Below are 15,233 nucleotides of genomic sequence, written 5' to 3'. Positions count from 1 at the left end.
CACAGAAGCAAAGTGCAAAATTGACCTTTTATCTTCATAAATCAGATTTGGACCTTTGAATATAAGATGGAGAACCCCTGGATTTAACAATCACTTTACATCAACATGTAGATTAGTTTCTTAAAATAAAATAGTGCATCTTCATGACTAAGCCTGTCACGATAACAAATTTTGCTGGGCAACTAATTGTCTCAGAAGTTATTGCGATAAACGATAATATTGTTTGGAGACTGTTTTAATGTAATGTAATGATAGTGACGTAATAATGCAATTACATCCTCTCAAAGATCAATAAACTTTAATATCCAAGGTTCAGCAGTTCGCCTCGGTCATTTGGTTTGAATCTGAAGTGTTCCCACACTGCTGCTGTTGCGTTCGACTTTGAAACCAGTTCCATTTCGTTTTTTCCCCCAATTTCAAATAGTGTTTCTTTAGCTTGCTGACTCTTCACGGGGCGCTAATGCTGCAGAGGTACAAGCCGATGCGCCCTGGCTGGCTACCTGACGCGATAGTTCACTCCCCCTTACGCTAAGGAGATGAGCAAGGGAGGGGTCAGTGGAGAACACCGGAGTTGAGCCTTTTGTCATCCAGTGTCTTCAGTAGAAAGAGAGACACGAAGAAACGATAAAGCTGATAAATGACAATTATTGACCTCATTTTAATTTATCCTTCGATTAATCGATTTATTGTTTATCGCGACAGGCCTGTTCATGACTACTTATTTGCGTGTGACTTTCCTCGTGCTTGTTTTCCAACTTTTCACCTCCTGATCGTTAACACGAGTCCGCGTTAACCGTTTAATTAATGCTTTGTAAGTGTTCAGCAGGTTTCTGGGGGACGTGGCGTGCGATCGCAGCATTACTCGCACATCAACAGAACTGTTCATTGTAGCTCAACTGACATCGTTTTTCTTTCTGACAGTTCTTCAGTCCCACCTGAACCACAGAAACACCCTGAAACAACCTTCACCTGGAAAACCTCGTTTTGTGTCTGCGTTCTGATCTTTTATTCGTTTTATTTGACTTCAAAACATTGTCAATATTTGCCGGAATTAGTGATTTGAGGAAAGCTTAATCTGCGTAAGCCTTTAGCTGCTTGTTTGTCAAGTGGATGATCAGAGACGGTTCACAGTTGGTGCTGAAGAGTCTTTCAAAGCTGTCAGGCTTCTTTTTTTTTCTCGTTTTAGTAAACTCGACTCGCATGCAACAAAGCACCACCCACCCCAGTGGATGTTTGAGTCTACCATTTAGCTTCAAACGGATGACGTTCTGACAAGTGATGACTTGTGATTGTTGGTTTTAGCTCGCGCACCTGGGGTTCCCTCAGCAGAGGCGTGGAGAGGCAGACGGTGTTTAGACCAGCTGATGTTGAGCTGCTTAGCTGCGTCTGGTCCCTGTTCCTGTGTTTAGTCACTCTCTTCCCTCTTGAGTAAACATACTCTGACCATCACTCTGCATCCTTTTGCTTTTTTTTTCTTGGAGATAAGGGTTTGCCATATTTATTAAATCAATCGTTTTCCTTCAGAGAACTTTACATCCTCAGAAATTATGCCTCGATACAAACCTGTTTAGTCTTTGTGAGCTTCAGCACAAACATAGGAAGTGGCTACACGCAGCCTGTTATCAATTTAGACCTGGTGGTTTGCAGCGGATCACGTTCCATCTTTGATAGCTCCAAGGATCTGGCGACTGAACAAGCCCCTCCTTCGCTTCGCACTTTGGTCCCGTCTGTTTTCCGTCCTCATCATCTGGCAGATAATCGTCCCTACAATTATGGGCTTTGTGTGTGCGTTCGTGTTCGTAATTGAAAACAGCAGCCGCCCGTACATAACTTCCGGCTCGGTGCCCTCACAGCTCTGTATTTATTAACTCGGATGTACAGGTTGAGTTGGTGCGGATTTAAAGGGGGATGTCTCTTTTTAGTTTAGTTTTGTATATTTAAAAAAGTTAGTCTTATTTAGATTTAACTAAAAAAGGTCTGAACAGTAATTCCTGTTAATTAAATATGCAAGTTTGTAAATTATTCTTGCAACCAGAATCAGTATTTTTATTTATTTATTTTACCTGTTAAGATTTTTTTGTACAATTTTGAAAACTACTTCGACATATGTGGTTCTGTTTAAAAACAATAATAAATAAATTCTTCTCAAATACAGGTACATCTAAAAAAATTAGAATACCTTGAGAAGCTGTCATTTCAGAAAGCGAAACTCATTTATTATACAGATTCATTACATATAGAGTGAAATATTTTAACCCTTTGTTTCTTCTCATTTGAATGGTTATGGCTTACAGATGATGAAAAAACAAAATTCATTGTTTCAGAAAGTTTGAATATTGTGAAGAAGTTCTGTAGTGTAAACTCCTGGTGTCGCACCTTAATCAGCTGATTAACTCCTGGACACGAGCTACAAAACGTCTCGTTTCTCGAGTCCAGCCACTCCTGAACCAGAGACATCAGAAGCGTCTTACCTGCTGAGGAAGAGAAGAACTGGAATGTCTCTCAGAGGTCCAACATTTTTATTTTGTTTGGAAATCAAGGTCTCAGAGTCTGGAGGAAGAGTGGAGAGGTCAGAGGTTAAAGGTTAGGTGGAGGTTAGAGAAGGTGAGCCTGTAATCAGTAGATCGCTGGTTCAACTCCCGGTACTGACAACATCAAAATGTGGGTGAGAAAGGTAAACACCCACACCTGCCTCCACCCTCATTTACCCCACTCTGGGCCCTTGAGCAAGGCACTTAACCCCCACCATCTGCCCCCCGGGCGCCCTAGATAGCAGCTCTCTGCTCCACACAGAGGCTGTGGTGGCTCGGTGGTCTGTGGTTGTGTCAGGAAGAACATCTGACGTAACAATAATTACCAAGTCTTCGTGGGAGTTAGTTTACTGTGGCAACACCTGAAGGGAGCAGCTGAAATAAATAAATAAATTAATTAAATTAAATATTTCCTCCTAGAAATACACTGAGATCTTTTCAATTATTAAAAAAAAACATTGTTCTCTGAAATCGACTTCATCATATTTGCTAAATTTAGTCTTTTAATGCTTCTTTTAACATTTAGCTACTGTCTTCTGTTTTTAGCTTTCAACTACTCTCTTGCACTTTTTAGGTTTTAGGTGCGTTTTTGCTATTTTCATGTTTTAGCTATGGTTTTGCTAATTTTACCCGTTACCTAATGCTTTCATAAATTTAACTACTGGCAGCAATTTTGTTCATTTTAGTTTTTATGGTTTTGATGATTTTAGTTTACCAAGTTGAGCTGTTGGCAACAAATATGTTAATTTTATCTTTTACCTACTGTTTAGCTTGTATACATGTGCTCGTGCTGTGTTTTCTATAATGTCTTTAGTTTAAAACAAAGAAAAGATTAAATGTAAGTTGTGTGGGGTCATTTTGGATTTGAACACAGATATGACAGTTTTGTTCATACATGTGACAAAGTGAGGCTTCAAAGCTCTTGATTATTTTTGCAAACAATCTATTTTTTTAATAATTCAAAAGCGTTTAAGGACAACGGGAAGAATTGTGTTTATTTACCTGTGCATATGTCGGTGTAAATGATGGCTCCCGGGGCAGAGGTGCCCTGAGTTTGTTGCTAAATGTCAGAGTCGTTGACCCTCACCAGTTAATTACACAGTCAACTTATCTTGACTTAAAGCAGCTACGGACCTGTTGACTCTGAGACGTTACAGCGTTTAGACCCTACCCGCGGCTGTGCACGCGCATGCACACAACACAAGTGGCCCAATTTTTTTTATTACCTTCGCTGTAGCGCTAGGCAGTGTTGGGCGAAAATAACGACATGGCCTGAGAGGACCGCTGATGTGAACCAGATGAGGAGCAAGAATCTGAAATCCGGGCTCAGAGCCCGACATTTACATCGACAACAAACACGACGCAGGCGTCCAAACCATGACGGTCCTGAAAATGTGCTTGTTCGGAGCAGGTGTGTTACAAGTGCACTCACTTTTTCCTCGTGCTTTATGTCATTTGGAACAAAGTGAATCTGTGTAACGTGAGCAGAGTTTCAGGGATCTGTCGGAGGCCCGGCTCAGTTCTGCTCTGCTTTGCTTTCGCCTGGCTGCGAAGTGCGTTGCTTTCTCATGCGTTCCTCTGACCTCCTGACGCATTTCCTGACCCAGGAAATAGAATTAACACCTCCGTCTTGGCCTTTGGGTTCCACGAGCCGCATACTCAGCTGGTGGAACGCAGCTACACCAAAAGAGGAAAAACAAATTTTTCACGTTCAGCTTTATGTCTGTACGCTGAGGGTCTGGTTGCAACTTGAACACTGACTTCAAATAAATTAGAGGCAAATATTTGCTCAATTTTCAGTTTTTTTGTGACCATTAAAATATATATTTCAGTCAGTATTAGTCTGAGTGTTACAGCAGCTACTGTTCAGTGACTGCTCAGATGGATCCAATATTTTTGGTCTAAAATCAAAACAGAGGATTTGTTGGACTTCCAAAACTTCAAGTTAATATAAAACTTCTTAAAGAAGCCTTAAATGTTCTGTTTATGATTTCTCTTGTAGGCTAAATCTTAACTTTAAACAACTTGAATTTAGGTTAATAAAGTATCTTATTCATTAGATGTCTACACGACTTATTTTGCGGGCATTTATAATAAAAAAGCAACTTTGATTTATTTGTGTCATTAAACAAAAGGGATGCATCCCCAGTGTGAAGCACTTTATCTGGTTTCCTCATTAGTGGGGGGCTTTTATCGAAAGGTGCGTTTGCACACATCCAAAGATTAGCCAGTTCCTGTGTTTAAGCACCCCATATGTTTGCATTTTAGTCACACATTGATGATCTCATGGGAGCACTTTGAAGCGAACTCCTCTGGAGCAGATCATAAAACGAGGCCATAAGTAGTTTTTCACATAGTTGGATCCCAGAACGCTCCAACCACCGTCAGCCTCCACCTCACACCTCCAGCCGGTTCACTCTCAGATGAGCAGTCAGCTCAGAGATCTGTTACAATCATGTCTTTTTTATTTTTCTTATATACTACAGTTAATACTGCTGTTAAATGATTTTGTAAGAAAATAAATCTGGTACAAGCAGAGAAAACTGTAACACAATCAGTCGGAGCTTTATACTGTTTACAACGTAGGAATGATTTTAGGTCTATTTATTTAAGAAGTTAACTTTGGTTTTTAAATCGTGCTTTGCATTTGACTCATTTGAGGTCAACAAGTTAAATTGTTTTCACAGTGTCCAAGTGAAATGGTTTGTTTCCTCCTACATTTTTTTTTTGTCTTGCTTTAATTTATCGTTTGTCACTGAAGACGAAAGCCGATGGTTTTGTCTGTTTGTTTGTTTGTTTGTTTGTTTGTTTGCAGGATTGACAAAGGATCTCATGAACCCTCTGGACAGATTTGAATGAAACTCTCAAAAGTTAATTATTTGTTGTAGATCCAACAGATTAACTTTTGGAGTCAGCTCAGTCTGAGATGACCGCCACAGGCCAAAATCAAAATAGTTCTACAACAGCCAAGTTTGTAGATGTTGAGCTAGTTTTTGGTGTGGTGGTGGCTGAGAGTCATCCTTAACATATTCTCTGAGCACCATCACATTTCATGAGATCTCTCAATCTCTAAAGAGATCGTGCGTAACATCATTTACCGCGTTTGACCAAAATGTCTAGAACAGGAGTGTCCGAAGTGAGGCCCATGGGCCATTTGTGGTTGTTTGAGGAATTATTTTGGCCCACGAGCTTGAGAGGTTGAATAAAACTGAACAAAACAAATGTTTGAACAGCAAACTAACACAATTTTCAATCCAAGGATCTACGTCCGAGTCACAACCTGTCACTGTTTGTTCCTGAGAATGGACTAAAAGGTTCTTTCAAAGCACAAGAAAACAAAAACAAACAAACATGGACCCATCAAATCACAGGAAATGAATGCTTTTCTGTTGAACAATGTAAATAATTGGTGTCTTCAAGCCTTTAATTAAAGTAGGTTGTGTGTTTGTGTTTCTCCTCGTTGACCCGCTGGTTTTTCTGCCTCCACAGTACTTCGAGGTGCCCTTTGACTCCAACATGAACCGTACAAAGAACCGGCCGCTGGTCAGAGGACAGATCAGGTACAGTGTCCTTTTCTAATAACGGCACCCTTTGCAACAAATCACAAATGTGTAATTTGAGCAAATGTATGAGAGCATGCAACAGCTGAGCATAACCATAACACTTTAAATGTCATAACTTTGCGTTAATGCAACAATAAAGACTACATCTTAAATAAAATGGCAACTGGAGGTTATATTTATGCTTCAGTTTAATCATTTCTGCTTGTCCCTTTGTGTATGGAGGACAGAATGTGACAAAATGAAATAAAAAAATACATAATACAAACATAACAATTACTAAATGCATCATTAAATCATTAAATATACAACTGAATAATTAAATATACAATTAAATATACAATTCAATTATTTATTTCATGATTTATTTAATTTTGTCACCTTCCGTCCTCCAGCGGCATCATGAAATCATGTGAACTGTCAGCCTCACTCGTCAAACTCAGTGGGCGGGACTAACCCTAAACCTGACGCCTGATTGGCTGCTCCTCACAGCATGCGAAGACAAATCGACCGCAGATTAATCGGTTGATCCAAAGGCAAGAAAATATATTCTGAAACTTTAGGGAGCGGTAATTGTGTTTACATATATTTGGATGAAACCTTTTTTCATACCATGAACGTAAAGAAGACGCACTTTTACGAGATGACTGGATGAATGGATTTTACATGATCAGCGTTAGTCCCGCCCACTGAGTTTGACGAGTGCAACTGACAGTTAACATAATTTCATGGTGACACACGAGGGTGGAATGTGACAAAATTAAATACGTAAATAAATCATGAAATATATTATTTAATTGCGTATTTAATGATTTAATGGTGTATTTAATATTTAAATGATACATTTCATTATTAGGCATTTATTTATTTCATTTTGTCACATTCCATCCTCCATATTTGTGCAGCTGTCAATCTTTTTTTTTTTTTTTTATTGTTTTTATTGTGTTGACTTTTAAAGATAAAATACTTGGAGGGTCAAAAATGTGAAACGCCGCCACAGAGCAGCTTAACGTTAGTCACTTCATAGCTGAACAACCTGCTGGTCCATGACCTGAGTCAGTTTTCCCAGTTATAGGAATTCCTCAGTGACGTTTTGTTTAAAAGTGGACATTTGCGCCGTTCAGGCGGTTGATAAAAACATTTTGGCTGTGTAAACACCGCCTCGTCTCTCCGGCTTTTAAAACGAGCGTCTGAGTGTCTGTGAGGCTCGTTGACGGGCTCCGGCTCCTCTTTTTCTTGTTTCCCCGTGCCGTCGCTCGTTTCTGTCGCACATACAATCCTGTGTGAAGACACAGAGCGTATGGGAAGGTTGACGCTTCTGTCAAACAAACCATCAGTGGACCAGATTTTACACAAACCCTGTTGTCTCTTAATTGTGTTCCTTATCTTTGTCCGTCTGCGCGCTAAATGTGTCCAGGATACGTCGACGTTTAGAGTCTGTCGGCACAGAACGGTTGCTTTATGTAGCCTTTTTGTGCTTGTAGACGGTCGTTCTTCATTTGTTGTGCTTTTTGTCAAACTTGAGCTTTTAAACGCAACAAAAAAAACCTTTCTGCTCGACTGAAGAAGAAGAGAGTTCAGATGAGTCTCGGTTTGTTGCTAAAACCTGATGAAACACGAAAATCTGAACATTCAAACTTGAGAACGTCGTCTCGTACCGGTCAAACTAAACAAGTGAAGTAGATTTACTCTCTTGCTTTTTATAACGGAACAGTTTGTCATTACGTTTTCCTCTGAACAATGAGGTTTTGGTGCGTTGTCTCTCAGCTTTTAATTTTACAGCTGTAGTTTGGCTGCCTCAGTCAAGTTGTGGGAGAAAAGTTTTAAAAGTTGTGTTAGAAGTTAACAGTTAAAAATCAAAGATGCTGTTTTACAGTTAAAATCTGTGACCTGCTTGAATACAGGTTTGGCTAATCTTTATTTTTCCCCTTTAAATAGAGTTTACTGCAAATGTGAAGAGGTTGTAAAAATAAATTCTGTATATATTTTCTATATAAACCAGATTTTTCACGCTGTTAGCTTTTTATTTATTTATTTTACATGCTTGAATACACAAAAGTGCACCAGATAACAGCAAACACTTTTGTCTTCAGATGTTTAATTTGTAATGAATTAAAGTTGAGTCCAGCATTATATTTTTAGAGAGTAAAAACTGGTTTACTGTTAAATGCACTGGATTAAATAATGGTTTTCTGTGTGCAGGATATATTACAGCTTTATCACTTTTAAAAGAAAATGAAAATGTACACCTAAAGCCTTAATAACAATACAAACGGCTTTGATTGTAAAGACTTCCACAACAGACTTATTGTTAAAAAGAGTCACTTGAGCCCATATCTAACTGGACTGGAGGCAAGCAGCGTCCAAAAGAGTCTTCAAACAAGATTATACATTTTCTTCCACAAGTCAGAGGCTCGCAGTTCTGTCCGATTTATTGCAGTCGTCTCGAACTCATCTCAAGAGGCAGGAGCTGCACGGGAGCTCCTCCTGACAGAAATCATGTCCAGGTCTAACATCCTCTTCAATGATGTAATGATTATTGGGTAATCTGGTCCAAATGTGCTCATCTGCATTACAAAAGTGCCCTCCAGTAAATTGAATCATAGACGTACGAGCTGCCGCCGACGTGGGTTCAAAGTGAGGAACGTGCATGTTTACAAGCGGTGTGCACAGACATGGGCTGTGATTTAAAACAATTATAAAACTAGCTGTAAATTCAACTGTAATCGTTTGATTTTGAGTCACAAGCCGGTCTCCACAGAGGCAGACCAGCTGTAGGTATGGTGAGACTGGTGATCCCTGTTAATAATAATAATAATAATAATAATAATAATAATAATAGAGACTGATAGAAAACATTTGAAGAGTTCGTTTATTCAGGTCTGAAGTAAAGCTCTGATCTATAAACATTTTTTTACTGCTTACTATTAACTGAACAGTTTTTATCTGTTCTCTAAAAGTTAAAGACATCAAGTCGCCATAGAAGAGTTTTTTTTGTTTGTTTGTTTTATTGGATGTTTTGGATGGTACTGGGTTTTAAGTGATCCAGACCTCGACGTCACTGCTTTCCAGTTAAAGATGACGAGGAGGAACTCTTCATCCTGTTAAAAGCCGGAGCCGCTGTGTTTTCCTCAGCTAGTTTTGATCTCTGGCCTGTGCAGACGCTCGTCGGGCTACTTTTATCCCTGACACTCTTATCAGATGAGTTTTGAGGTTCAGCCATGCACGGCTGCTGGCTCCTGTGTGTGTGTGTGTGTGTGTGCTTGCTATCATTGTCTTATCTTGTGTTTGCACAAGCCTGTGACTCGTTATCATCCCTTAGTTTTCACGGTAGTGACGAGCTTTTCTCTGATCCTGAATCTCTAATTGAACTCATCTCTTCGGCTTTTGTCTAGTCTGTATTTATCTTTCTGCATTTAACCCTCGTTTCTCTTTTTCCTCCTTATCAGCCCCCTTCATGCTGTGTCATTCGCTCTGGCCTGTGGCATTCCTGGAGTGGCTCTGCTCACTCTGGCAGTGAACCCCCTGACGGGATTCCTAGGTGCGCTCAACATCTTTCTGTACACCTGTTGCTACACGCCGCTGAAGAGACTCAGCATCACCAACACCTGGGTGGGAGCTGTGGTCGGAGCGATACCCCCAGTGATGGGCTGGACCGCTGCCACGGGCTGCCTGGAGACAGGTAACAAATAAAAATAAAATACATGACAGTGTTCAGGAGCAGAACGTCACATTAATGCCCTTTTTATTGGTTTGTTACAGAAACATTCATGTTTTTTATGTAAAAATCAGACCTAGCATTCCTTAAAGGGTTTCAGATCACCTGCCACATTTAACGCAGGCGTTTTAAACGAAACTCATCTTATGATGAGTCGGGACAGAGGTATATCCACATTGGTCAAACCTTGTGTTTTGTGCAATTTCATGCTGCTATTAGCACTCGGTGTGTGTTGGAGACGAGTCTTAGCTACAACCACATGAACTGTTAGCTCAATATTTGAAAAATTAGCCAAGTGCGGCACACCTGAGGGAAAGAATGAGGCTTTGAGATGGATTGCACATGATCGATTAAGATCACCGTCTTGGATATTTGATTTGCAACCAGAGGCTATGAAAAATGACTAATAAAAATGCATATTACATCACCATGGTAACTCAAAATGCCAATAAAATAATACACATTAGGTCGCCGAGCTGGTCTTTTTAATATAACACTTGTGGGGGTGCACATTGCGATTCGGGACGCATTAAAGTTGACGGAAGAGTAAGATGTAAAGTTAAGAAACCCTTGTCAGGTGGATAATAATAGGTGCTGCCTTACTAGCCGGTCCCCAATAAGTTTCACTTTCTCCTGTTTAGTCTTAAAATATGACCATTTCCCCTCAACATCGTGACTTGATGACTTTTTTTATCCCAACATTTGAACCTTACTATTTAAATAAATAAAAATAACCTTCCTGATTTTTTTTCTACTGAGTGATAAAGTCAGGTTCAATGTAGACGATGGAAAAAAGACGAGTTCTTTTCGTTGCTGCGTTACTGAAAGATGAAAAGCAGCTCCTTCTTCTGATCCATACCATAATGAGTCAGAGAAGTCCTGCAGAGTCTGCAGCTTTTCCAGCCAGCATCATTAAACCCCTCCCTCCTCCGTCTCCCCCCTCCAGGTGCTTTGTTGCTGGGTGGTTTCCTCTACTGCTGGCAGTTCCCCCACTTCAACGCTCTCAGCTGGAACCTGAGGGAAGACTACTCCCGCGGCGGCTACCGCATGATGTCCGTCACGCACCCGGCCATGTGCAGGCGGGTGGCCCTGCGCCACAGCTTGGGTCTGATCGGCTTGTCGGCCTTGGCGCCCGCGCTCGACGTCACCACGTGGACCTTCCCCGTCGTCTCGTTACCCATCAACCTGTACATCAGCTACCTGGCGTTCCGCTTTTATCACAAAGCGGACCGCGGCAGCGCCCGCAGTCTCTTCTTCTGCAGCCTGTGGCACCTGCCCATGCTGCTGCTGCTGGTGCTCACCTGCAAGAAGCACAGCAGGAGTCAGGAGGCTCCGGCACCGTTAACCCTCACACCGCCTGCTAACTAGTGTCAACAGAGACTTTTTATTTGTAACTACAGGGATCCTTCAGGGTCTCGGCGTGCTCAGAGGAACGTTGGCTGAAGAGCTGCTTTACAGAAAACACACAAATTCATGAGTTCACGTCCATCTAGATGTGTGTAAATATTTATAAACGTCCCAGCAGTTTGTCCACCTGATGATTGTGCTGTTGAACTTCCTGTTAGGAGCCCCCATACACCAGGCTGACTACAACGTTACGATACCTTGAAGCTGAGTGTGTTTATTGAACCGCTTTTTGAAATGGCTGTAATTTTATTCCCTTCAGACTGTGAAGCTTAAATGGGTAAAAGCCTTCGATGTTTGAAACAATACTCGTTAGATTCCAATGTTTTCACCTAAAATATGAATCTCAAGGACTCATTGCAAACAACATAAAACGTAAAAATGTTTTCTTGAGCTATATCAAACGATGAAGTTTGGAAGAGTAGTTTTCTAAAAATACTGATCATGCGGTTTTGAAACGTGGGTACGCACTCGGTGTAAACAAAGCACTGAAAACCAGGCAAAAGCTTGAGTGACTTGGGCTCGCTGGAGTGTGTGCATGTAAAAAATATGGTGGATTTAGGTGGAAACTTGAGTAAATCTGTTGAACGTGAAAAGACCGAGCTCGACAGTCAAACGCGCAGCTTTAGCGAAACATTAGCTAGACCGATGAATTTAGTTTTGCCATTTTTAACTCAATCCGTACAGTTCACAGCCATTTTCAGTCTCTTCGGCTGTTTTCTGCAGGTAAACAAACACACTTTGGAGTTGGCGGCTGTTTAAAACGTTTCAATTCAAGGGCGCATTAAGAACTGCGAGTACCGTTGAAGTCGTTTGTGCGGAGTTTAACTGAAAGCCAAAGTCGCGATGCGTTCAAGTGCATTTATTCCCCCCAGGACGCTGGGGATGTGAGGAAATGAGGCAGACGGGGGAACTTCCTGTTTGGTGTATACGGATGAAACACACGAGCATCAGTACCTGCAGATTACCTCATGAAGACCTATAATCACAATCTGATTTTAGGTGGAAGAATGGGACAAATCTAATGTCAAACTGTTTTTGTTTGATGCCTGTTACTTGACGGTTAAAAAAAAAAAATCTTGCTTGTAAACAAACGCGCTTACGGGTTTAATTTTTGTCACTTTAAAGGGATCAGATGTTTCCCGTTGGACTCCAGGGCAAATGTTCTCAAACAATAAACACGTTTTGACCAAGTCTTCCTCCTGTGTCTTCATCTACGCTGACGGTGACTAAAACTAGATTTCGGTGCTTTCAGGCTCATTAGGTGGTGCGGGGTTAAGTGTGAACGGAACATCCAGATTTAAGTTTCAGTTTTATTCTCATTTAAAGCTCAAATCGGCTCCTCTGGTTCCAACAGGCCACCTCTACACCTGTCACCATGTGCCCCCCCCCCCCCCCCCGCCCTCTTATTTTATTTTCTTCCTAGTTTTGGTATTTGGTTACATTTCCATCACTGCATTCAGAGGGACAACCCCCCCCCCCCCCCCCCATAGCTGCCACCTTCTCTCCATAAAAACAAAAAAAAGGCTGCAGGATTTAGCCAAGGCCGAGAGACCCGAAACGGCTCGATGTCCTCATAAAGAGTGACCGGATGCAGAGGGTGAGAGGAGAGCGATCGAGCCAGCTGTTACAGTCGGATAAAGTGTGTGTGTGTGTGTGTGTGTGTGTGTGTGTGTGTGTGTGTGTGTGCATCTTAAGAGCTCAACGTGTTGAGTTTGTTGCATTAACTCACGTCGCTGACTCCAGAAGGTTCTGCTCTGTACAGTTTTGGCTTCTTTAGTATTTATTGAACTAAAAACAAAAGGTAAGATCAAGCTTTGTAAATTATTTTTACTTGGAATTAACTGCACATTTAAAAAAAAAAAAAAAGTGGGAGTATTGAAAGAAGTCTTGCACAAGAGTAAAAGTGTTGTTTTAACTGATCGGTTCGATTTGTAAAAACGGCTTAAAGGAAACTATTAGAGCGTGTTTATTAAAAGCTTGATTAGATGATTTTAAATTATTTTAAATGTAAATGTGTATTAAATGTTGTGAAGCTTTGACTGAGCAAATTAATTTTATAACGTTTGCTGTTAATTCAACCGTCAATATTAGCTCTTAAACTTTATTACAGCAGGAAAAAAAAGTCAAAACCAGACCAAAAAACACACCAAAAAAAACTTAAGGATGAACTTTGACCTCTCCTTTAAAGCTGGCTGTTCGATATCACCCGTCATTGGAAAATCAAAGCAGAGTTGGTGTGTTAGCAAAATATTTCACAAATTAATGAATTTTAGTGAGAGTGATCCTTGGATGAACCTCAGCTCAAACTTTCTGAAACAATCTGATTCAAGGTTGAGAACTAAGTGACCGTTAACCAAACAGGTTTAGTCAGTTTAACATATAGTTAAACTATTACAAGGGAGTAGCTGAGAGTCATTAACAGCACATACTCTGACCGTAACAAATTGCAATGAGGCTGTGCATTATTTACAAAGTTTGACCTCCAGCTTTCACGTCCCATCAAATGATTTTAGTCTAAAACTTTGGTTTGAAAGGCAGCGGGTGATAGGCATTATTTCAAGGTGCGGTACGCCTTTAATTCTAAAAGCTTTAATATTTAGAGTAAATCTGAACAAAGTGATCAGTAGAACTGAGTTAAAGTAATTAAAATGACTTTATTCCAGAAGAGTGTTGCAACAAAATAAACTATATTTTTATATATATATGTAATTTTTTACTAGATGTTTCAGCAATTTGAGGAATTATTTGCACATTTATGTTTATGCGTTCATGCATACACAAAAGTTTAAAGTCCTTCTGAAGTTACAGATTGATTCAGAATACTTATATATAAATAAAAAAAAACACCCATAATTATAATGTAATGCGTTTTTACATAGGAGCTTTTATTTTGAAGTTTTTCCAGTTTTTTTTTTTTTTTTTTTTTGAAGTTTCTAGAGAAATAATGCATCTTGAGACGAGTTAATGGCTTTTATTTATTTTAATTAAACGGGAACTTTCCATACGTTGGTAAATCTTTATTAAATTTAACTCTGTCAATATTTGGTTCCTTGTTTAATTAAAAGCCTTCACATTAAAACATCTGCATGGAACACATTCACGGGATAAAAACCAATAAAATAAAGTCGATTGATTTGTATCAGCAAGCTGGTTAAAAAAAAGGGAATCTTTTAAGACACGGCAGGTAATTAAAACTTAATTATGCTGCAATAATAATAATAATAAAAACAACAATAAAACGTTTAGTTTTATTTCAGCAAATCAATAAAACGCCTTTATTTTCAAAAGCTTATATTACCACTGCATCATTCAAATTATTTTTATTGCTCAGCAATTTTCATAATTACTTAATTGTAAATTTATCCTGAAAAGTAAATTTTTAGCGTCTAAAAACTTATTTTGCTGTTTTATTTTGTTCGCTCGATAAGCAAAAGTTAATAAAAGCTGACAAACCTGTTCAAAGTCGTCAAAATAAAGTCGGCCGACACGTTTCGAGTCGTCTGAACTCTTCTGAGCCAAACGCCCGCGGGGGAAGACGAGAAAACCTGAATTTAATTAACAAATAAAGTTTTCCCAACTTTCCTGCACAGTCCCGACATTCAAACACTCACACGCGCATCGTTTTCTCTCCCACGCTTGGTTCCGCCTCCTCCTGCCTCTGATTGGCTCTTCTCTGTCAACAAACAAACGTCCTGCGCTGCTATTGGCTGCTGCTCCTCAGACCCTGCTGTATAAAAGCAGCGGCTCGCGCGGCGGTAGCGTCAAACTTGAGATGAGGCTGTTCGCTGTCACTGGCGGGTTTTTGACGTTAGCTACAATTATGACAGAAAAAAACCGCCTCATTCCTGGATGTTTCCATCTGTTCGACGTCCTCCTGAATAGTTTGTGTTAGCTTTTCTTCTAGAGCTTCGTTCAAGTTGAACATGCGCCTAATTTTGCGCGGATTCTTGTGAGTTTCGTTCACCTTTTCGGCAGAAATGCGCCGCCGGGATTCCACGGTTGTCACTCGGAAGGCTT

General features: G+C 40.1%; 1 protein-coding gene across 1 annotated transcript in view; it reads left to right on the top strand.

The window, feature by feature from the left end:
* The window catches only part of LOC119423785 (protoheme IX farnesyltransferase, mitochondrial), a 35,001-nt gene extending 22,612 nt beyond the window's left edge, over window positions 1-12,389 (top strand). The window contains exons 5-7 of the mRNA XM_037691200.1: window positions 6,021-6,091; window positions 9,541-9,773; window positions 10,756-12,389. Of these exons, the coding sequence (XP_037547128.1) occupies window positions 6,021-6,091; window positions 9,541-9,773; window positions 10,756-11,177 (726 nt within the window). The 3' untranslated portion in view covers window positions 11,178-12,389. The remainder of the gene's footprint in view (window positions 1-6,020; window positions 6,092-9,540; window positions 9,774-10,755) is intronic.
* The last annotated feature ends 2,844 nt before the right edge of the window (window positions 12,390-15,233 follow it).

Source organism: Nematolebias whitei, chromosome 17, assembly GCF_014905685.2.
Source record: "Nematolebias whitei isolate Nwh7 chromosome 17, NemWhi1, whole genome shotgun sequence".
Classification (NCBI taxonomy): domain Eukaryota; kingdom Metazoa; phylum Chordata; class Actinopteri; order Cyprinodontiformes; family Rivulidae; genus Nematolebias; species Nematolebias whitei.
This window is presented reverse-complemented; position numbering and strand designations above follow the sequence as displayed.